Source organism: Taudactylus pleione, unplaced genomic scaffold, assembly GCF_031769625.1.
Source record: "Taudactylus pleione unplaced genomic scaffold, aTauple2 ptg000089l, whole genome shotgun sequence".
In the NCBI taxonomy this organism is placed as follows: Eukaryota; Metazoa; Chordata; class Amphibia; order Anura; family Myobatrachidae; genus Taudactylus; species Taudactylus pleione.
The window spans coordinates 6,096,540-6,119,848 of NW_028284491.1; the positions used below are offsets into that span (position 1 = coordinate 6,096,540).

At 43.3% G+C, this 23,309-nt stretch overlaps 1 protein-coding gene across 1 annotated transcript; it reads right to left on the reverse strand.

The window, feature by feature from the left end:
- Positions 1 to 3,248: 3,248 nt before the first annotated feature.
- LOC148527316 (aquaporin-2-like) lies at positions 3,249 to 22,722 on the reverse strand. Its single transcript, XM_088469251.1, has 4 exons — positions 22,360 to 22,722; positions 19,993 to 20,157; positions 9,836 to 9,916; positions 3,249 to 3,455 (listed from the first exon to the last, which is right to left on the reverse strand). The coding sequence occupies exons 1-4, from the start codon at positions 22,720 to 22,722 to the stop codon at positions 3,249 to 3,251; spliced, it is 816 nt and encodes a 271-aa protein (XP_088325377.1).
- Positions 22,723 to 23,309: the final 587 nt, after the last annotated feature.

A 23,309-nucleotide genomic window follows, 5' to 3' on the forward strand; every position in this document is an offset into this window, starting at 1 on the left:
TGTGTAATGTTCTTTATTTTGTTCTAAGTTCCCACTAGGACAGAGCCAGTAGACCACTGCTTCCCCTCACGGCTATTAGACTGTTCCCTATATAAGTCATACTGGGCCTGATTCAGAGCTGAACGCTCTGACCAGAGCGCTCGCTCTGAATCAGGGCCCTCCAACTTTTTTTTGGAGCGTCCTCATGGACGCTCGCATAGCTGTGTGTGACCACCCACAGCTATAGCGAGCGTCCATGATGATGGTCGCGATGGTCTTGACCATCGCGACCATCGGGCTTGCGACAGAGACCCTGCGGTAGGGTCTCGCTGCCGCAAGCCCTGGAGTGATTTTGGCTCTATCAGAGCCAAAATCACTCCCACTGACATCACTAGTGATGTCAGTGGGGCTGGCTTGAGACGGTAGGCATTCCCATGGGAACGCCTCCATCTGGCAGGCACGCCCACCAAAGGGGGCGTGCTGTCAATCAACAGCGACAGCACGCCCCCTTTGGTGCGAGACTCGGAGCGATGGTGAGCCCGTCGCTCGCCGGGTCTCGCGCATGCGCACGATGGAGCTCCCTCCGTCGTGCGCATGCGCAGTGGGGAACATCGACCCGCTTGCAAGTGTCCTGCCGCTCGCGAGCGGGTCTGAATGACCCCCACTGTCCCATCATCAGTTGTAAGATGGTGGAGCTGGTGGAAACATGGTCAAACATTGAGGTACGTAGTGTGATCAGATTTCTGCATCTAAAGGGCACATCAGCAGCTGAAATTCATAACCAACTTGTCGAGGTGTACGGTGATAATGTCATGTCATAGGATTTCTTATGTCATGTTTATTATCTTTGCTATAACATATAGCATATACAATAAATATAATTGGTTGATGTGGAATGGATTTTACTCTAGAAGTTAAGAAACCTCAATGGTTATATAAAACAGTCTTATAATTCAAGCATACAGGTACCTAAGCATGTGTGGCATCTTCACTAAAAGTTTGGGGGATCTAGAATTTTTCTTCTTTAAGAATTTTTTAGATTTAGAATTATTCTTCTTCATTGACCAGTACTCTAAAGGCAATAATATGTAGCATTTAATCATTATGTCTCAGGTGCTGAAATTTCATAGAGATGCTGTATAGAAATGATGCAAAACCTAAATATAGCATGCAGAATAAAGTAGTAAATTCAAAATATTTTATTGTTATATAAGTTATTCATACAAGTGTTGTGTACATGCAGAATGCCTTAAAAAAACACCAGAAAGCCAGGTGTAAATGTGACAGAAGACCAGTCCCTCATTACCAGAGTGACAAGCAGAACACATAAATAAGTAGCACTTCTAAGACGCTTTCAAATGTTACAATAGAGGGGCATGTGATGCCCACAGACGTGTAAGCCAGTCTGGCCACAAGACATGAGTGGGGGAGACTGGATATAGAGGAATGTTAGGAAACTGATAATCTGCAACTTATTGCTACAGACCTACTGGGTGCCCTATGCAGATGAGAGCTATATGATGCTCCATGGTGCAGGGTCTGTATGTTCTGTGCTTTTTTTAATAGCAAATATCTACTTATACCCATGTTAATATTTTCATATTCACCTATCAAAACATAAAAACAAAACAACAACAAAAAACATTAGTTTTCCTGGGAGAAAACATGTAGCAGTGGAATAAATCCATTTCACCAGTTATAAAATAGCACCTTCATATGTGGAGTCTGTTTGAGGTTTATGAGCAAGGATTATGCCATAATTTGTGTTATTATATAACTGGTAACACGTCAGTACAATAATAAAAATAAATACGTTTAAAAAAATCCCATCACTGTATCTACAAGAAGATAAAATATCATACAGGCATTCACATATACCAGATACATTCATTTATATTTACATTTATTGTACCCCTTTAAACTTTACTATTATGCAATATCATTTATTTCTGTATGTGTCAAACAAAGTTATCAACTTTGCCGACAAGCAAGGCTGCTGAGACATCAGGTGGGACCCTTGGGTTGGGCATGACCATACCACGCTGGGCATGTTCTATGAAAGGGAGGTGTTGCTCGGCCTTTACGGCTGACCCAGACCCCTGCAATTCATCTTTTTCTTTATAAGAAATTAAATATCCTTTCTATTTGTATCCTCTATACTCTTCGGATCTATTCGGATTTTCCAGCTAAATTCGAATTTCGGGTCTCAAAAAGAGGCAAAACATTATATATCATTTTGTCCATGAAAGATGACGTTTTGCCTCCCGAAATTTGGTGGGAAAAACCCGAATTTGGCAGGAAACTCCAAACCAATCTGAGCCTGCACATTTCTAGTTATAATCATGTTTATTGAAGGCATCATTAATCGAGTGGTAACAATTTCACCTGACCCATGTGTGCTGTGTTTTGATGTACCTATCATCAAGCAGGTGCCCTGGAAATTATGTTAAAATGTTGACAGCTCTGGTAAAACAAAGTGACACATTGGATGGAGTTAAAGGAGGATATAATTTGTACATATTTCTAAAAAAAAAATCATATAAAGCTGTAAAAAAAACCTGAAGTAAAGTAATACTAACAGGATTATTATGTGCTGCACTGCACTAAGACCGACAGTGGTTAGTTCAATTGTATTCCTTGATGGAAAGTTTACATTATTGTTCTTTGCAGGTGGAGGCTTCCATTTGCGTGCTGAACTAATATTTATGAGAAGGCAACCTGTCAAGTCATTTCTAATGGTGCATACACACGATCAGATTTTTCTTTCAGATATGAACGATAACGATTTAAAAATCATTCAGTCGTTCATATCTGAAGGAAAATCGTTCATATCTGACATGCCTGAACGATGGACGATCAACGATGCGCGTTCCCGTTTGTCAGATAACGATATCTGACATCTGATGGGTTTGCAGTCAGACTTGGACGATTCCATTCATTTTAATGCAGTCAAAAATCGTTCAATCGTTCAAATCGTTCAAAACTTTGGTAAAATCGTTCAAATCGTTCAAATCGTTCAGTCGTTCATCTGACAAATCTGACAAGTCTGACAAATCTGACCGTGTGTACGCTCCATAACATATCTGAGGCATGAGGCACTTTGCTAGAATTATCACTAGGTTCTAGTGAATCAATAGACTACATTGCCACAAATATTGGTTCAGCCCACAAAATGGCAGCAATCACTATGTGAAAGCGACAGACGCACACAACGCTTTGTTAGTCCATTGTATTCTTTTAGTAAACCCTGTTTTTGTCTTGCCGTGTGCTCACAGTTTCTCCTTTGAATAGGTATGAAGTGAATTAAGTTCCACAGAGTGTTTGCGATGTTCCTCTCTCTCCCGTTCATGTTCAGGGTCAAAGGTACCTTGCAGTATGGAAAGTCTGTGTAAAGGACTGATCGTAGGTGTGAACAGTAGGTAATTGTATATTAGGGAACCAAAGATTGCACCCGCCATGGGACCTACCCAAAAGATCTGAGGATAAGCAGGAAAAATAAGTTAATAATTTCGAGCCATTACAGGACTATACAGACCACACCTCCCAACATTCCCTCTGTACATATCCTGGCTTATATTGTTAGTTATACCCAATTTTATATATGAAAACTTTACTAACTAATTTCCCAAGTACAGTTTAGAACATGAAAGTAAAGAAAAGGCAATGAACCTGCAGGTCAATAAATCTCACTATCTTTAAATGGCAGCAGGCTTGTAAATGGGACGACCAATCACAAGTCGCAGTCTTTAAAATGTAAAATATAGATGTTAATATGGGAGTTAGTCTAGGCTATGCTAGGCTCAACGTTAGCAGTATATGTGACTGAACAATATAATGCATTTTTGTTTAAGGGGTCCATGTATTAAGCCTTGGAGAGAGATAAAGTGGACAGAGATAAAGGGGGGTATTCACGAAAGCTTGGAGAGAGGTAAAGTTGTGAGAGATAAAGTACCAACCAATCTGCTCCTAACTGTTTTTAGGAGCAGGTTGGTTGATACATTATCTCGCACAATGTTATCTCTCTCCAAACTTTCATAAATACCCCCCAAAGTACCAACTAATCAGCTCCTAACTGTCACTTTACAGGATGTGATTGAAAAATAACAGTTAGGAGCTGATTGGTTGGTACTTTATCTCTCTCCACTTTAACTCTCTCCAAGGCTTGTTACATAGACCCGACAATCTAGCAGTGAGTTTGAGAGAATATGCTCTATGGTAACAACCACATTGATAGAGAGAACACATCTTTAAATAGTCCTTATAATGTAAATGTGGGCTTAATTCAGCAAGGGATGCAAGTGAGAGATCGCACGGATCCGGACAATATTGCGTCTCTGTGCATGCGTTGCAATGCGCATGCGCGAACCAGTCACTGCATCCGGCTAAAGGTTCGCACGGCACACGCAGAGAGGATGGAGACCCCTCCGATGTTGATTGACAGGAAGTGCCGTTTGTGGGTGGATACGGGGAGTGGTCGGCCGAACACAGGTGTACTAGTGCATTCGCACCCCGTTACAGGGGCATGCATAAATTAGCCACTGAGATGCCAGACGCAGCCTGGCATCCCTCTGCGTGCAGGGTAAAGGCGGTGGCATTATGTAGTGCTGGGCGTCTGCATCCTTGTGCTACGGATGCCGTGCGTATGCATTGATTAGAATATAGATGCAGCGACCAAGTGCGTGCAAACTCTCACATGTGTCTCTTGCTGAATCAGGCCCCGTGTTTCTGAGAACCTGATCATAGTAACTGAGAACATATTCTAGTCTTTCTATCTTTGGATTAAGACTTATAATATGATCGGTGAGATATAGCTATTATGAATAACACTGAAATCTGCTAGAATAAACCAATATATATTTTTAACAACACTCTTTTTTTTGTTTTAAGATATATGGGTCCGTATTCAATTAGGAACGAAAAGTCTGTTATCGGCAATAATTTATCGCTGATGATGTCATTTTCGCCATTTTCACTTATCCCCAGATGCGAAAAGTCTTTGTAAATAGACGGGGATAAGTTTTCACCATAGAATAGCTGGCGAAAAAAAAGTGCAAAATTGGGGTTTTGAGGTTCAGACTGTCGAAAAAAAGATCAATAGGACACCCCCAAAAAAGAGGTTTGGTTTTGGGGGCAAAAAAAAGTTGGGGGACATGCTTAAAAACTAGCAAAATAGACTCTGGGGGGTCCCCATGTATGCAGCAGGTGTTTTCTAGAATGCGGTTGGTTGCGGCAGGTGGATTTTTGAAGAATTTTAAAACTTCACTTTAGGGACTTAAAAATATGCGTGCACCCATTTTCATGTACCCCAAATTTGATGGGACTAGTTATATTTTCAAAAAAATTAAGCTAAATGCTATTTATCACCACTTCTTTAAAGACGCATTAATGCACCTGTCGCGGCCGTTTAAAAATCACAATTACCTTTAGCAGGCCAATTCGAGGGTACCCATAGTGATCCCTCATGTCAGACCATCTTTTGGGGGCTATCAGGCTGATTTCCCCAAAAGTGACAGGACTTTTCGATACTTACCTTTCCGCTGAGTCCCGTCTTCGCCAATTCCTAATTGAATACGGGGATACGTGGGCACGCGCCCGATACTTATCCCATGGAAAAACGGCGATGATGGTGAAAAGTCCGACCTCTGGCTTTTTGCCTCTAATTGAATATGGCTCTTAGCATTCGAAGATACAAATGAGTGTAATTGGGGGATGTGTTAAAAGCATAATTTAATGTTTGTTTCAAGGTAGCATAGTGGCATAGTGGATAGCAATGCTTTTGCAATTCTGACCAGGGCCCGGTTGTATATTATTTCTTTGCTGTGTGGTTTTCCTCCAGGTGCTCTGGTTTCCTTTCACAGACCCCCAAACAATTGGTAGATTAATTAGCTTCTGACAAAAATAGACCCTACAGCGTGTACGTGTGCCATGTGCATGGTAAGGAATATATCGGTTCATGCATCAAGCAGTGATAAAAGTGGAGATGTGGACCAGTAGAGAAGTTGTCCATATCAACAAATCAGCTTTCAGGTAGCATTTATCAAGTTGACTCTCTAAAATGATAGGTAGAAACTAGGGGTGAGCGGGTTCGGATTTCTGAAATCCGAACCCCCCCGAGCCCCCCCGATCCGAGGCAGATCCGAGTCAGGCTCGACTTTTCCCGCCTGACTCGGATCTGAAATCGAGGTAAAACGTCATCATCCCGCCTTCCGAGTCTCGCGGGTTTTGGATCCTATATAAGGTACCTGCGTCGGCGCCATTTTCTCACTCGGCTGTGGACAGTGAAGAGGGAGGGTGGGAGTTAGGGCTGGCTGGGCTGTGTAGTGTAGTGTAGTGCAGAGTAGTGTTGTGCTGTGCTGTGCTGCGCTGTGCTGCTGTTGTCCACTACTTCAAAGTCCATAGGGGCTGGCTGGACTGTGTTGTGCAGTCAGTTCTCCATAGGGGCTGTGTCCACTCCAAAGTCCTGTGCAGTGTCCCAGTCCTAAAGGGGTGTTGTAGTGTTGTCCAGGGGGTGCTCTGTCCATCAGGGGTGCTCCCCCCAAGTGCTAAAAAAATAATATTTTTTGTGTGTTTGTGAATTGTGTGCGCAGTAGCCGCACGTGCATCAACAAAGTAGTGCCAAGCGTGCGCCTGTGTCATAAGTAAAGGGCCGGCTGGCTTGACCGTTAAAGGGTGCTGTAACCCCCAAAGTACACTCCAGTCCAAACCAAAAAAAAAATTATTTTCTGTGTTTGTGAATTGTGTGCGCAGTAGCCGCACGTGCATCAACAAAGTAGAGCCAAGCGTGCGCCTGTGTCATAAGTTAAGGGCCGGCTGGCTTGACCGTTAAAGGGTGCTGTAACCCCCAAAGTACACTCCAGTCCAAACCAAAAAAATATATATTTTCTGTGTTTGTGAATTGTGTGCACAGTAGCCGCACGTGCATCAACAAAGTAGTGGCAAGCGTGCACCAGTGTCATAAGTAAAGGGCCGGCTGGCTTGACCGTTAAAGGGTGGTGTAACCCCCAAAGTACACTCCAAACCAAAAAAAAAATATTTTCTGTGTTTGTGAATTGTGTGCGCAGTAGCCGCACGTGCATCAACAAAGTAGTGCCAAGCGTGCGCCTGTGTCATAAGTAAAGGGCCGGCTGGCTTGACCATTAAAGGGTGCTGTAACCCCCAAAGTACACTCCAGTCCAAACCAAAAAAAAAATCATTTTCTGTGTTTGTGAATTGTGTGCGCAGTAGCCGCACGTGCATCAACAAAGTAGTGCCAAGCGTGCGCCTGTGTCATAAGTAAAGGGCCGGCTGGCTTGACCGTTAAAGGGTGCTGTAACCCCCAAAGTACACTCCAGTCCAAACCCCCAAAAAAATTATTTTCTGTGTTTGTGAATTGTGTGCACTGTGGCTGCACGTGCATCAACAAAGGAGCAGCGCCAAGCGTGCGCCTGTGTCCCATAAGTAAAGAGCCGGCTGGCTCACTTAAAGGGTGGTGTAACTCACAAAGTGCACTACTCTCCAGCAAAAATAAAAAAATATTTTCTGTGTTTGTGTGCGCTTTAGCCGCACGTATATATCAATATAACATAAATGGAGGACCAAACTTTCTCCGATAAAAATAAAATAGGGAAAGATCAAGAACCACTTCCTCCTAGTGCTGTTGCTGCTGCTGGGAGTTGTTCATAATCCCAGAGAGGAAGTAGGAACATCACTACTTTTACTAAACAATTGACCCTCCAACAGTCCCTAGCGATGAGGATGAAGTACGACAGCAGTCATCCTGAAGCAAAACGTATAACTGAGGCCTTGACTGCTATGTTGGTGTTAGACGTGCATCCGGTATCCGCCATTAGTGCAGTGGGATTTAGACAATCGATGGAGGTAGTGTGTCCCCGGTTCCAAATCCCGTCTAGATTCCACCTGCATCCTCAAAGCAGCAGCGACAAGCGTGCGTCTGTCTGTTAAAGGGTGGTGACACCCTCAAAGTGTGCTACGCAAACAATAAAAATATTCTTTTTTTTCTGTCTTTGTGAATTGTGTGGGCTGTAGCTGCACTTGCATCCTCAAAGCAGCAGCGACAAGTGTGCGTCTGTCTGTTAAAGGGTGGTGACACCCTCAAAGTGTGCTACACAAACAATAAAAATATTGTTCTTTTTTTTTCTGTCTTTGTGAAATGTGTGGGCTGTAGCCGCACCTGCATCCTTAAAGCAGCAGCGACAAGCGCGCGTCTGTCTGTTAAAGGGTGGTGACACCCTCAAAGTGTGCTACACAAACAATAAAAATATTGTTCTTTTTTTTTCTGTCTTTGTGAATTGTGTGGGCTGTAGCCGCACTTGCATCCTCAAAGCAGCAGCGACAAGCGTGCGTCTGCCTGTTAAAGGGTGGTGTAACTCTCAAAGTGCTCCAAAAAATAAAAAACAATTTTTTAATGTGTTTGTGACTTGTGTGCGATGTAGCCGCACTTGCATCCTCAAAGCAGCAGCGACAAGCGTGCGTCTGTCTGTTAAAGGGTGGTGACACCCTCAAAGTGTGCTACACAAACAATAAAAATATTCTTCTTCTTTTTTCTGTCTTTGTGAATTGTGTGGGCTGTAGCCGCACTTGCATCCTCAAAGCAGCAGCGACAAGCGTGCATCTGTCTGTTAAAGGATTACATCGGTGACAGCATCCAAGTAGGCATGTCAGACAGTCCGTACCTGTACTGGCAGGAAAAAGAAGCAATTTGGAGGTCCCTGTACAAACTGGCTCTATTTTACCTGAGTTGCCCCCCCTCCAGTGTGTACTCCGAAAGAGTGTTTAGTGCAGCCGGGAACCTTGTCAGCGAAAGGCGTAGGAGGTTGCTTCCACAAAATGTGGAGAAGATGATGTTCATAAAATGAATTATCAACTCTTCCAGGGAGACCAGCCTCCAGAACGTACAGAGGGACCTGTGGTTGTGGATTCCAGCGGGGACGAATTAATACTCTGTGAGGATGAGGATGTACACAACACTGAAGAGGGTGAGGAATCGGTGGATGAGGAGGATGAGGACGACATCTTGTCTCCGTAGAGCCAGTTTGTGCAGGGACAGATTAATTGCCAGCTTGTTTTGTGGGGGCCCAAACGAACCAATCATTTCAGCCACAGTCATGTGGCAGACCCTGGCGCTGAAATGTTTGGTTTGTTAAAGTGTGCATGTCCTGTTTATACAACATAAGGGTGAGTGGGAGGGCCCAAGGACAATTCCTTCTTGCACCTCTTTTTTTTCTTTGCATTATGTATAGTTTGGGGCCTAGTTTTTCAAACTGCCATCCTGTCTGCCACTGCAGTGCCACTCCTAGATGGACCACGTGTTTGTGCCGCCCACTCGTATCTCTTAGCATAGTCATCCAGCTACCTCGATGCAACCTTTTGGACATAAAAACACTATTGTGAGGTGTGAGGTGTTCAGAATAGACTGGAAATGAGTGGAAATTAAGGTTATTGAGGTTAATAATAGCATAGGAGCAGAAAAACCCACAAATTCTGTGATTTTAGCTGTTTTTATGCTTTTTTTCAAAAAAATACAGATCCAAAACACAAAACCCAGAACCCAAAACACGGAAGGGTGGTTTTGGCAAAACCAATCCAGATCCAAAACACGAAGAAAGATCCAGATCCAAAACCAAAACACAAAACACGAAAAGTGGCCGGTGCACACCCCTAGTAGAAACTTATCGGTTGCTATGGCCAACTTCTCCACTGGTCCACTTCTCCACTGTTTTCACTGCTTGATACTTCAACCGACTGTAATCTTCAACGTCTCAGAGACTGATGTGAAATATTCAATGTTCTCTGCGAAGAGCTCTGCAATATGGTGGCAATACACAAACAAATGATAATAATCATCCTATATCCTTACCCAGTGTGATTCGTAGTTTCCCGTAATCACAGCAGGACCAAAGGACCTTGCAGGATTCATTGAACAGCCAGTGAAATAGATCTAAAAACAGGGAAGAGAATGACAAAACACGAGTAACCATACATATTATGTACATGCATTTAAAATTAAACTTTTGCTTAAGAGACATAGTGGGGATATATCAGATTGCAATTTAAAGTGCGCCTTTATGTGGGGTTTCCAACAGTGCAATTTACAGTATCAAAGTAAAAACCACGCATCAAGCCGCCTGGAGTCCATATGAACACTGCAATGTATCAAGGGGTGCTTTATAAAACCACATGAAATGACAGAAAAAGTCACATTGTCACATATGGTTTTTATTGGTAAGATGTGGCAGGCATTAATATTTGGCACTGTCTGAATTATAGGGGAATGCATATTTTAATGTAAATATCTCCAGTGGAAAATGCGTGAGTATCTTACTGTTAAATCTTTGCTTTATATTCAGCTCTCCCTGTGGGTTAGTGGATATTTTCACTAGCAGTTTTTATATTTGGGTCACTTCCTTTATATAAGGGCAGTTACCAATCTGCTTCTTCCTATTTGGTGGATTGATAGTAATTACACCAGTATCAATCCATTTGCGACTCCCAGTTTAACAAGTGCATTACAAGGGAGAAGGAGTATAAAAAAATCTCTTATATAAATAGCAGCAAAAAAGCACTATATATATGTTTTCCTAAGCTGGAGTACTGAATAAACTGTATTCACTCAAAGGAGAGTTAATCCACAACAAGTAGTCACTAGACTTGTGGAGATATGATTGTATGTTCTCTCCAGTCCAATAAGGAAACATATATACCAGCAATTAAAACCTGTATGTGCATCTTTTATTATTTTTGTAAGAGAATTGTGGAGCTCTGTATAATAATTGGTAGTTACTTATTGATATAGAGTGGAGATGTGTATGATTAGCGCCAAATTCCCTGTAATAGATCCAGACGTGCAGCTGGGAACAACAGGGACCTTTCAACAGTGCCCCCAAAGAGTAATTGTGAAGAAATGGAATGGTTCCAGCGCTATCCTGAGATCTGTGTTGTAGATAGATTTGATCTTGTTCCCGGTGTATTCCGAAATATGTAAAAAAAATATATAAAACTAATATCGTGTGATATTGTTAAATGGAATATGTTATTTTCAATTAAATTGAAAATGCACTCACCATTTGTAGGTGGTATATGAGCATTGGACCAATTTCCACCGTGGTCCTATGGTGGTTAGTCGTATATTTTATTTTAATTTTTCGGTATACACCGGGAACAAGCTCAAATCTATCTACAACACAGATCTCGAGATAGTGCTGGAACCATTCCATTTCTTCAGTTACTTATTGATGGTTTGGCTTTAAGAACAATTAACAGTTCAGATATATGTATATGCCAACCTGATTGAGCCAATATTATATGATGTTTGCTGCATTTGTAATTTTTAGGAATATATCCCAATATATTGTCTATTTTGGATAATTGATGGACATTTTTTTCTTTTTATATACATTTTTTTATAAAATATCTTAAGAATTATTTGCATAAATGTGTGAGTAATTTGATCAATTTGCAGCGCTTCCTGATACATTTTGTATTTATTTGATTACATGCATATGTGCTTATATATATATATCTATATATATATATATATATATATCTATATATATATATATATCTATATATATATATATGCAGTGCCACCGAAACACTTACCAGTCTTTTACTAGGGTGTGTGGTCAAGCAAATGGCATGGCCACGCCAACTCGTAAAACCATTCCACATAAGAGATAGGAGGCTGCTGCTGCTCAGCGCCAGCGGTCTCTTTCCCCAGCACAGCAGACGCTGTTGTGTGCTGGGCAGCAGAGGTTAAGAGAGGGTGCTGCCGCTTAGCAATGGCAGTCTCGTTCCTCTCTCTACAAGTGTTAAGGGGGGAGGGGGCAATTGCACTGACTGCCCCCCCTTAGGCTCCGAATCTGCCCCCTGGCCGAGGGGAACTAATTCACCCCCCCCCTCGCTGCACCACACATAGTACTTTAAAAAAAATAATAATTGGGATGGGACGTGACCACGTCCCCCTGATTTGCCCGTACTCGGGGCAGTCACTGCTCTTTACAGCCCTGAGTATAGACAAGTGGTGCCGACTTGCACGCATCTTGCACATACTTGCCAACTCTCCCTGATTGCTAGGGAAACAGTAGCAATCTCCCTGTCTCCCTGAATAGTTTACCAATCTCCCTGAATCTACCTTACCCCCATTATGAATATGTTATATATAAAAATAAACAGAAATATTTACATCCAAATGGGATCATTAGTATCATTCCCCTGCATTGGTTATAATAAGGCACAATGATCCCTATGGCTACATACATTCTCTGTAATGTATCAGTGTATTTTCATAAAAAATTAGATCTTACTAACTGCTTTTGGGCTCATTTACATTTGGAGGTAAGTCAGTGTTATGACACGCCTCTGATGTATCAGTACACGCCCACTTTACTGCCACGCTCATAGGTGCTGCTTTCACAATCTCCAGGGCCGGATTAAGGGCTGTGTGGGCCCCTGGGCAACAAACTTGTTGGGGCCCCTATCAATAAAATTATACAAGTGGTATACTGCTGATGTTTTCAAAAAATATAATGTACTGCGTATATATATATATATATATATATATAAATACAGACACACACACACACACACACACACACACACACTAATAGCAGGACCCAGCACTCTCTGTATCAAAATGAACAGCACAGCAATACTTAGCTATCAGTATATATATATATATATATATATATAATCTCTATCTGAGTGACGTCTTCATATAGATATATATATATATATATATATATATATAATTTTTACAAAAAAAGTTTTTAAACACCCAGTATATTACATTTTAAAACAGATTTAATAAACTGTTATTTTAAGTGCAAATATATATATATATATATATATATATATATATATACATATACACACATTTGCCTACATGCATATATATATATATATATATATATACACACACACACACACAATTACCTATATACACACACAATTACCTACATACATACACACACACAATTACCTATATACACACACACAATTACCTACACACACACACAATTACCTACATACATACACACCATTATCTACATACATACACACACAATTACCTTCATATACACATTACACACACACAATTACCTTCATTTACACACACACAATTACCTACATACATACACACACAATTACCTATATACTAGGGGTGTGCACCGGCCACTTTTCGTGTTTTGTGTTTTGGTTTTGGATCTGGATCTTTCTTCTTCGTTTGGATCTGGATTGGTTTTGCCAAAACCACCCTTCCGTGTTTTGGGTTCTGGGTTTTGTGTTTTGGATCTGTATTGTTTTTAAAAAAAGCATAAAAACAGCTAAAATCACAGAATGTGTTGGTTTTTCTGCTCCTATGCTATTATTAACCTCAATAACCTTAATTTCCACTCATTTCCAGTCTATTCTGAACACTTCACACCTCACAATAGTGTTTTTATGTCCAAAAGGTTGCACCGAGGTAGCTGGATGACTATGCTAAGCGACACGAGTGGGCGGCACAAACACGTGACCCATCTAGGAGTGATACTGCAGTGGCAGACAGGATGGCAGTTTGAAAAACTAGGCCCCAAACTGTACATAATGCAAAGAAAAAAAAGTGGTGCAAGAAGGAATTGTCCTTGGGCCCTCCCACCCACCCTTATGTTGTATAAACAGGACATGCACACTTTAACAAAGCAATCATTTCAGCGCCAGGGTCTGCCACACGACTGTGGCTGAAATGATTGGTTCGTTTGTGCCCCCACAAAACAAGCTGGCAATTAATCTGTCCCTGCACAAACTGGCTCTACGGAGGCAAGATGTCGTCCTCATCCTCCTCATCCACCGATTCCTCACCCTCTTCAGTGTTGTGTAAATCCTCATCCGCAGAGTATTAACTCGTCCCCACTGGAATCCACCACCACAGGTCCCTCTGTACGTTCTGGAGGCTGGTCTCCCTGGAAGAGTTGATAATGAATTTTTATGAACATCATCTTCTCCACATTTTGTGGAAGCAACCTCCTATGCCTTTCGCTGACAAGGTTCCGGGCTGCACTAAACACTCTTTCGGAGTACACACTGGAGGGGGGGCAACTCAGGTAAAATAGAGCCAGTTTGTACAGGGGCCTCCAAATTGCCTCTTTTTCCTGCCAGTACAGGTATGGACTGTCTGACATGCCTACTTGGATGCTGTCACCGATGTAATCCTCCACCATTCTGTCAATGATGATAGTATCATATGTAGTGACAGTAGACATGTCAGAAATTGTTGCCAGGTCCTTCAGTCCGGACCAGATGTCCAAACTTGGTCCTGCCTGCCCTGCATCACTGCCAGCGGGTTGCTTAGGATACCAAAGTTTTTCCTGGCAGCCCCAGTTGCGGGAGAAAATGAAGAAGGAGCTGTTGACGTGTCACGTTCCGCTTCAGCTGACAGTGTTTTCACCAGCAGGTCTTTGCACCTCTGCAGGCTTGTGTCGGCCGGAAAGAGAGACACCACATTTAGGCTTTAAACCTAGGATCGAGCACGGTGGCCAAAATGTAGTTGTCTGATTTCAACAGATTGACCACCCTGGAATCCTGGCAAAGCAAATGAAGGGATTCATCCACAAGTCCCACATGCTGAGCGGAATCGCTCCATCTTAGCACCTCCTTCACTTTCTCCAGCTGCTTCTGCAAAAGCCTGATGAGGGAAATGACCTGACTCAAGCTGGCAGTGTCTGAACTGACTTCACGTGTGGCAAGTTCGAAGGGCTGGAGAACCTTACACAACACGGAAATCATTCTCCACTGCGCTTGAGTCAGGTGCATACCCCCTCCTTTGCCTATGTCATAGGTGGATGTATAGGCTTGAATGGCCTTTTGCTGCTCCTCCATCCTCTGAAGCATATAGAGGGTTGAGTTCCACGCGTCACAACCTCTTGCTTCAGGTGATGGCAGGGCAGGTTCAAGAGTGTTTGCTGGTGCTCCTGTCTTCGGCACGCAGTCGCTGAATGGAGAAAGTGACCAGAAATTTTTCGGGCCACCCAAAGCGTCTCCTGCACGCCCCTGTCGCTTTTCAGAAAATTCTGCACCACCAAGTTTATTGTGTGAGCAAAACATGGGATGTGCTGGAATTTGCCCAGATGTAATGCCCGCACAATATTGGTGGCGTTGTCAGATATCACAAATCCCCAGGAGAGTCTAAGTGGGGTAAGCCACTGGGCGATGATTTCCCTCAGTTTCTCTAAGAGGTTGTCGGCGGTGTGCCTCTTACTGAAACCGGTGATGCACAGCGTAGCCTGCCTTGGAACGAGCTGGCGTTTCTGAGATGCTGCTACTGGTGACGCTGCTGCTGTTGCTGCGTAAGGTGATACATCTACCCAGTGGGCTGTCACAGTCATATAGTCCTTAGTCTGCCCTGTTCCACTTGTCCACATGTCCGTGGTTAAGTGGACATTGGGTACAACGGTATTTTTCAGGATACTGAGGACACTTTTTCTGACGTTTCTGTACAGTCTCGGTATCGCCTGCCTAGTGAAGTGGAACTTAGATGGGATTTGGAACCGGGGACACACTACCTCCATCAATTGTCTAAATCCCACTGCACTAATGGTGAATACCGGACGCACGTCTAACACCAACATAGCAGTCAAGGCCTCAGTTATACCTTTTGCTTCAGGATGACTGCTGTCGTACTTCATCCTCCTCGCTAAGGACTGTTGCAGGGTCAATTGTTTAGTAAAAGTAGTGGTTTTCCTACTTCCTACTTCCTCTCTGGGATGATGAACGACTCCCAGCAGCAGCAACAGCAGCAGCGGCAGCAGGAGGCGTAGCAATGCAGGATTCTCCGGAGGAATCCTGGATAGGAGAGTCAGTCATGCCAGTGACATGGCCAACAGTACTACTTCCGATCCTGAGGAGGAAATTGACAAGGAGGGAGTTGATGGTGTGGTTTGCAGGCGCTTGAATACAACAGGACAACGGGATTTAGGTGTCCCTGGACTGCTTACGGTCTTAGCCAAAGTTTCTGAACTTGACAGTAACTTTTTATGAACGCGCTGCAGGTGCCGTATAAGGGAGGATGTTCCTAGGTGGTTAACGACCCTACCCCTACTTATTTCACCTTTACATATGGTACATATGGCAAGACAGTTGTTGTCCGGATTTGGATAGAAATATTGCCAGACCAAAGAGGTGGAATGTTTGGTCTTCTGCCCAGGCATGACCGTGATGGGCTTTTTCATCCCACAGACAACAACTATCTCCCCCGGAGCCTGATTTAAAAAAAACACATCACCATCAGAATCCTCCTCGCCAACTTCCTCCTCAGCGCCAGCTACACCAGTATCCTCATCCTTCAACAGTGACATCTTCAATTTGCATATCAGCAAGTGGACTGTGGGTGCTCCTTTCAGCACTTGCAGGGGGCGTGCAAATGGTGGAAGAGCCACCTCTTCCCGTCCAGTGCTGGGACGGTCAGGCATCGCAACCGCCACCACACTTGGACTCTCCTTGGGGATTTGTGATATCTTCTTAGAATGCACAGTTCTTTGCTGTGCTTTTGCCAGCTTAACTCGTTTGATTTTTTAGCGGGAGGAGATCTTCCATCGTCATGTGAAGCTGAACCACTAGTCATGAACATACTAGTCATACTAGTATGACACACACTAGTCATAGGGAAAGACCTTAGCCGTTCCTTGCCACTCCGTGTCATAAATGGCATATTGGCAAGTTTACGTTTCTCTTCAGATGATTTAAATGTTTTTTTTAAGGTCATTTTCCTGAACTTTGTCATTTGGGATTGTATGTGGCCTCTACTATGACATTGGGCATCGGCCTTGGCAGACGACGTTGATGGCATGTTATCGTCTATGTCATGACTAGTGGCAGCAGCTTCAGCACTAGGAGGAAGTGCTTCTTGATCTTTCCCTATTTTATTTTTATCGGAGAAAGTTTGGTCCTCCATTTATGTTATATCGATTTGATATGTACGTGCGGCTAAGGCGCACACAAACACAGAAAATATTTTTTTATTTTTGCTGGAGAGTAGTGCACTTTGTGGGTTACACCACCCTTTAGGAAATTAGCCAGCTGGCTCTTTACTTATGGGACACAGCCGCACACTTGGCGCTGCTCCTTTGTTGATACACGTGCAGCCACAGTGCACACAATTCACAAACACAGAAAATATTTTTTTATTTTGTTTGGAGTGTACTTTGGGGGTTACAGCACCCTTTAGCGCTCAATCCAGCCGGCCCTTTATTTATGGGACACAGGCGCACGCTTGGCACTACTTTGTTGATGCACGTGCGGCTACTGCGCACACAATTCACAAACACAAAAAAATATATATTTTTATTTTGTTTGGAGTGCCCTTTGGGGGTTACAGCACCCTTTAATGGACAAGCCAGCCGGCCTTTTACTTATGGGACACAGGCGCACGCTTGGCGCTGCTCCTTCGTTGATGCACGTGCAGCCACAGTGCACACAATTCACAAACACAGAAAACTATATTTTTTTATTTTGTTTGGAGTGCCCTTTTGGGGTTACAGCACTCTTTAGCGGTCAATCCAGCCGGCCCTTTATTTATGGGACACAGGCGCATGCTTGGCACTACTTTGTTGATGCACGTGCGGCTACTGCGCACACAATTCACAAACACAGAAAATATTTTTTTATTTTGTTTGGAGTGTACTTTGGGGGTTACAGCACCCTTTAACGGACAAGCCAGCTGGCCCTTTACTTATGACACAGGCGCACGCTTGGCACTACTTTGTTGATGCACATGCGGCTACTGCGCACACAATTCACAAACACAGAAAATATTTTTTTATTTTGTTTGGAGTGTACTTTGGGGGTTACAGCACCCTTTAATGGACAAGCCAGCCGGCCCTTTACTTATGACACAGGCGCACGCTTAGCACTACTTTGTTGATGCACGTGCGGCTACTGCGCACACAATTCACAAACACAGAAAATATTTTTTTATTTTGTTTGGAGTGTATTTTGGGGGTTACAGCACCCTTTAACGGTCAAGCCAGCCGGCCCTTTACTTATGACACAGGCGCACGCTTGGCACTACTTTGTTGATGCACGTGCGGCTACTGCGCACACAATTCACAAACACAAAAAAATATTTTTTTTTATTTGGTTTGGAGTGCCCTTAGGGGGTTACAGCACCCTTTAATGGACAAGCCAGCCGGCCTTTTACTTATGGGACACAGGCGCACGCTTGGCGCTGCTCCTTCGTTGATGCACGTGCAGCCACAGTGCACACAATTCACAAACACAGAATTTTTTTTTTATTTTGTTTGGAGTGCCCTTTGGGGGTTACAGCACCCTTTAGTGGTCAATCCAGCTGGCCCTTTACTTATGACACAGGCGCACGCTTGGCACTTCTTTGTTGATGCACGTGCGGCTACTGCGCACACAATTCACAAACACAGAAAATATTTTTTTATTTTGTTTGGAGTGTACTTTGGGGGTTACAGCACCCTTTAACGGACAAGCCAGCTGGCCCTTTACTTATGACACAGGCGCACGCATGGCACTACTTTGTTGATGCACGTGCGGCTACTGCGCACACAATTCACAAACACAAAAAAATATATTTTTTTATCTTGTTTGGAGTGCCCTTTGGGGGTTACAGCACCCTTTAATGGACAAGCCAGCCGGCCTTTTACTTATGGGACACAGGCGCACGCTTGGCGCTGCTCCTTTGTTGATGCATGTGCAGCCACAGTGCACACAATTCACAAACACAGAAAAAATATTATTTTTTTTAGCACTTGGGGGGAGCACCCCTGACGGACAGAGCACCCCCTGGACAGCACTACAGCACCCCTTTAGGACTGGGACACTGCACAGGACTTTGGAGTGAACACAGCCCCTATGGACAACTGACTGCACAACACAGTCCAGCCAGCCCCTATGGACTTTGAAGTAGTGGACACAGCCCCTATGGACAACAGCAGCACAGCGCAGCACAGCACAGCACAACACTACACTGCACTACACTACACTACACTACACTACACTACAACACTACACTACACAGCCCAGCCAGCCCTAACTCCCACCCTCCCTCTTCACTGTCAACAGCCGAGTGAGAAAATGGCGCCGACGCGGGTACCTTATATAGGATCCAAAACCCGCGAGACCCGGAAGGCGGGTTGATGACGTTTTGCCTCGATTTCAGATCCGAGTCAGGCGGGAAAAGTCGAGCCTGACTCGTATCTGCCTCGGATCGGGGGGGCTGGGGGGGTTCGGATTTCAGAAATCCGAACCCGCTCACCCCTACTATATACACACACACAATTAACTACATACATACACACACAATTACCTTCATATACACACACACAATTACCTACATACATACACACACAATTACCTTCATATACACACACACAATTACCTTCATTTACACACACAATTAAATTACCTACTTGCACACAGGCTCTCTCCTCTTCTGCTCCACGGCCAGGTGACAGGCAGAAGCAGAGTGTAACATAACACCTTGGAGTCTGCTCTGCCTCACGCTGTCACACACTGCAGGCTGCCTGGCTGCCGGGTTGCTGCTTGGGCTCTGATCCGACCAGCCACAGTCTCATAATCTCACGAGACTGTGACTGTAATGAAGCTCCTCGGCGGCTGCTGAAAAAAAACAGCTGAGCTGCTGAGGAGTACCGCAGCGGAGACAGCTAAATGCTGTACTCCGGTTTTCAGTAGATGTAGTGGCCGGAGGCAGGGGACAGTGTGTGGGGGCCCACTATGTGTGGGGGCCCCAAGACGACCGCCCCTGTCGCCCTGCCTATAATCCGGCCCTGACAATCTCCCTGAAATACTTTTTCAAAAGTAGCCAAGTATGATCTTGCAATAGTTGCACTTGGCATGAAGCCACAATTGCATTTTTTCAGTGAATGCATTTTACACTTGCGATTTGGGGCACAAATATGTTGTAACACAGTATCAGCCCCAATATCTGCAAAGTTCTTTTACCTAATGTTCATCTTTTAGCATCTAAAATTTGTAATTTGTCCTTTAATTACTTACCCCAAGCAGATGTCCTAAAGCAACTGAGAGACCAATAGATAAAGCTGGAGATCCAGTATTGTCTATCCTTCTGCTGTCTGTTGTGCCAAAAACACACAGGACAAGTTGCATGGTAAGGAACAGCTCCACTGTAACAGCCTGTCCAGCACTGGTATTATTATTGAGCTGAAAATACATAATAAATATTATATTACATTGACACAGAAACAAATGCAGAGCATTATAGCAGTGTGGGTTAGAAGTAGAACTATCGGACATGGGTCATGCTCTAATCATGTTCTACATTAGATCTAGTAAGTTAGTAAAATGTTAGTAAAATACATGTATGAGACCTTAAACATTTTTTTATTTGTCTGATCGCCTGACACTTGCAATTCTAATTCTATCTAACCGATCTGACTACTATTCTCTTGCCATTTTCATTACAAAATAAGGTTAGCCTGTCTCCCCATGATCGCATTGCCAGTATTTTGCAGTGTATAGCAAAACATGATATATTTTAATTATACTGTATTTTCCACTAGGGATGTTGCTCTTTTGGGGATCTGTCTTCAAAGCAATGTACTTGGGAGCTGTGCACATTATTACATCTATGTACAATGAGTAATCCTTTATGTTTTGTTAATAATTTAAAAACAATGGGTTCCCTTTAATTGATTGATTCAATTAGGAGTTCTAAATCGATAAAGTTAACGAGTGTGGTTACTGTATTATTAGCTTTCATTGCAATAGATGATGGACTTGCTCTACTGCACAGAGACAAGCTGTAATCCTTCCCTCACTTACAAACAGATGGAATACTAGGGGGCATTAATGAATACTGTGACACTGGTAACCAAGCAAAGAATCAGCTCATTTGATTCTGACTTTTTCTTGAATTGTTTATAAATGAAACCAAACTTCTGGCAGCTGTTGCAGCAACTTTTTGCGTAAGAACATTTGCCTGTTCCCCAGTTTTCATAACTGTCCCTTATTATGGGGCCCATTTATCATTGAATATTTGAGGTATAATCCCCGAAAACACCCATTTTGGGGATTACAGACAGGGGATTCGGGGGATTGGGCAGCACAGACGGTGTAATGGTTAGCGTTACTGCCTCACAGCACTGAGGTCGTGGGTTCAATTCCCACTACGGCCCTAACTGTGTGGAGTTTGTATATTCTCCCTGTGCTTGCGTGGGTTTCCTCCGGGTGCTCCGGTTTCCTCCCACACTCCAAAAATATACTGCTAGGTTAATTGGCTCCCAACAAAATTAACCCTAGTATGTATGTGTGTGAGCATGTGGTAGGGAATATATATTGTAAGCTCCACTAGGGCAGGGACAGATGTGAATGGTAAGATATTCTCTGTAAAGCGCTGCGGAATATGTGTGCGCTATATAAATAACTGGTAATAAATAAAATAAATAAATAATAAGCATCCTCCTGATGTATTAAGGAGGGACCATAGCAGGTATCTCTGATACCTGCTGTGATCCATCCATTACCACTGGCAGCCACACCCCCCATAGGTTTCTATGGGGGATGCGATATTGCCAGATTTACAAATGTAAAGATGGTGTCAACCGCTGTAGCCTATGGGCTACCACCGCATAATTAGCTGGTGGAGGGTTCCCCCAGAACCCTCCCTCTGAACTGTGCATGTGCAGCAGCTCTGGCACTGGACGGCAGCTTTTTGAGCACGTCGCAGGGACGGGCTCCTTTTAGAGTCCGTGTCCCTGCATGTGCCGGATGATATGATCGCATATTGCAATGCGATCATGGGCAGTACTGACATACCCTGATCGCATTGTAAGTGCGATCATTAATAAATGGGGGCCTTTGTCTGTAAACTAAACACTGAGGGGTAATGTAATAGTCCGCGCAATTCCCAGCGAGACTGCTCAATGTTTCAAAGGGGCAGGTTGTTTTTGTATCTTTAAAAGATTGCCCCTTTAAAATATCAGGCAGTCTCTCTGGGAACTTGCCGATGCCTGCGTTGTGCAGGTTATTACACTTGTCACAGAATGTTATGGGAAGTCAGTACAATGTGTCACATGCTGTATACAGTATGTATTGTAAATGTACAAATCTGATCAAAGGACACGATTAAACTTTGACAGTGATATCCTAATACTCAATTGGGAAAACTGTGTTAAAAGTAAACAAAAGGCTTATTGTACAAATTAGATGCATTAAGTTATTTTTATTCTGCTGTCAACTTAATAACTTTCTAAGCAATTGCTACCAGAAAAATAGCAAATTAATTATTTTCCAAAGCACAAATTACTGTATATATACTGCTTTTACCCAGTCATATTTTTATGTTTCATTAATCCCATACAGAAAATTGACATTAAAGCCACAACTCCCCATTGATCCACTCACCGAGTTGACAGCAAAGTTCCCTCGCACCTGGGATGGGGTAAATTCATAGAGTAACCCAGCTCCAGTCAATGCTCCCAACATCTGAGCCAAGATATAGAAGATACATTTCAGGAAGGAGATGTGAGATCCCACCAGGAATGCCAGAGTCACTGCAGGATTGAGGTGAGCCCCACTAATGTGACCTATTATCTGGACAATGGTTGCTATAGCTAGACCGAAGGCTAAGGAGATCTGCAGGACACTTGGAAGAGCTGCGTGCCACGATAATGCACTACCAAGACCAAAGAATACAAATAATAGTGTGCCTAAGTATTCAGCTAGGACAGCCCGTGAGAAGTCCCCTGAACACACGTTTCTCAACATGGTTCCTATGCGTATATTAAAAACCCATATACACAGCTGTCTCTTTTGCTGCTCTGTCTTAAGGATGACAATGGACGGCTTTAATGCAGGTATATATCTCGTTCGGGTGGAGGAGATCATTCCAATTACAGGCGTGGCTATTCAGTTCTAATAGAGCATATTCCCATCCTGGGCTGTTTAACTAATAATTATGTGTCTCAATACATGTTATTAGCACTAGGTTGCAGCAGTTCATGCTGACGGAAATAAATGGATCTTGTCCTTCACTGCAGCTAGTGGGAAAATTATGGACCAGGGGTATTCAACATGCAGCCATCCAGCTGATGTGGAACTACACATCCCAGCATGCCCTGCATGAGTTTTGCTATTAGGGCATGCTAAAACTGTCACTGCCATGCTAGGATGTGTAGTTTTACAACAGTTGGAGAGACGCATGTTGAATACCTCAGTTGTAGACCAAAGGACTCATACATATGTTTTTCAGTTTTCCAAATGCATTTGACCTTGTTCGCAGTGTTACCATAATCGTTGGGGATTTACTTTTGCTGCATTGCAGTAGCACTATCCAGATCACTTCTTATCTCTGG

Excerpts from the sequence above, each read along its gene's own strand:
- LOC148527316 (XM_088469251.1), bottom strand. The coding sequence starts at position 22,722 with ATGTTGAGAAACGTGTGTTCAGGGGACTTCTCACGGGCTGTCCTAGCT. Across the intron at positions 20,158-22,359 it reads GGAACTTTGCTGTCAACTCG|CTCAATAATAATACCAGTGC; the intron begins GTGAGTGGATCA and ends ATGTATTTTCAG. Across the intron at positions 9,917-19,992 it reads CTTTAGGACATCTGCTTGGG|ATCTATTTCACTGGCTGTTC; the intron begins GTAAGTAATTAA and ends CCCTGTTTTTAG.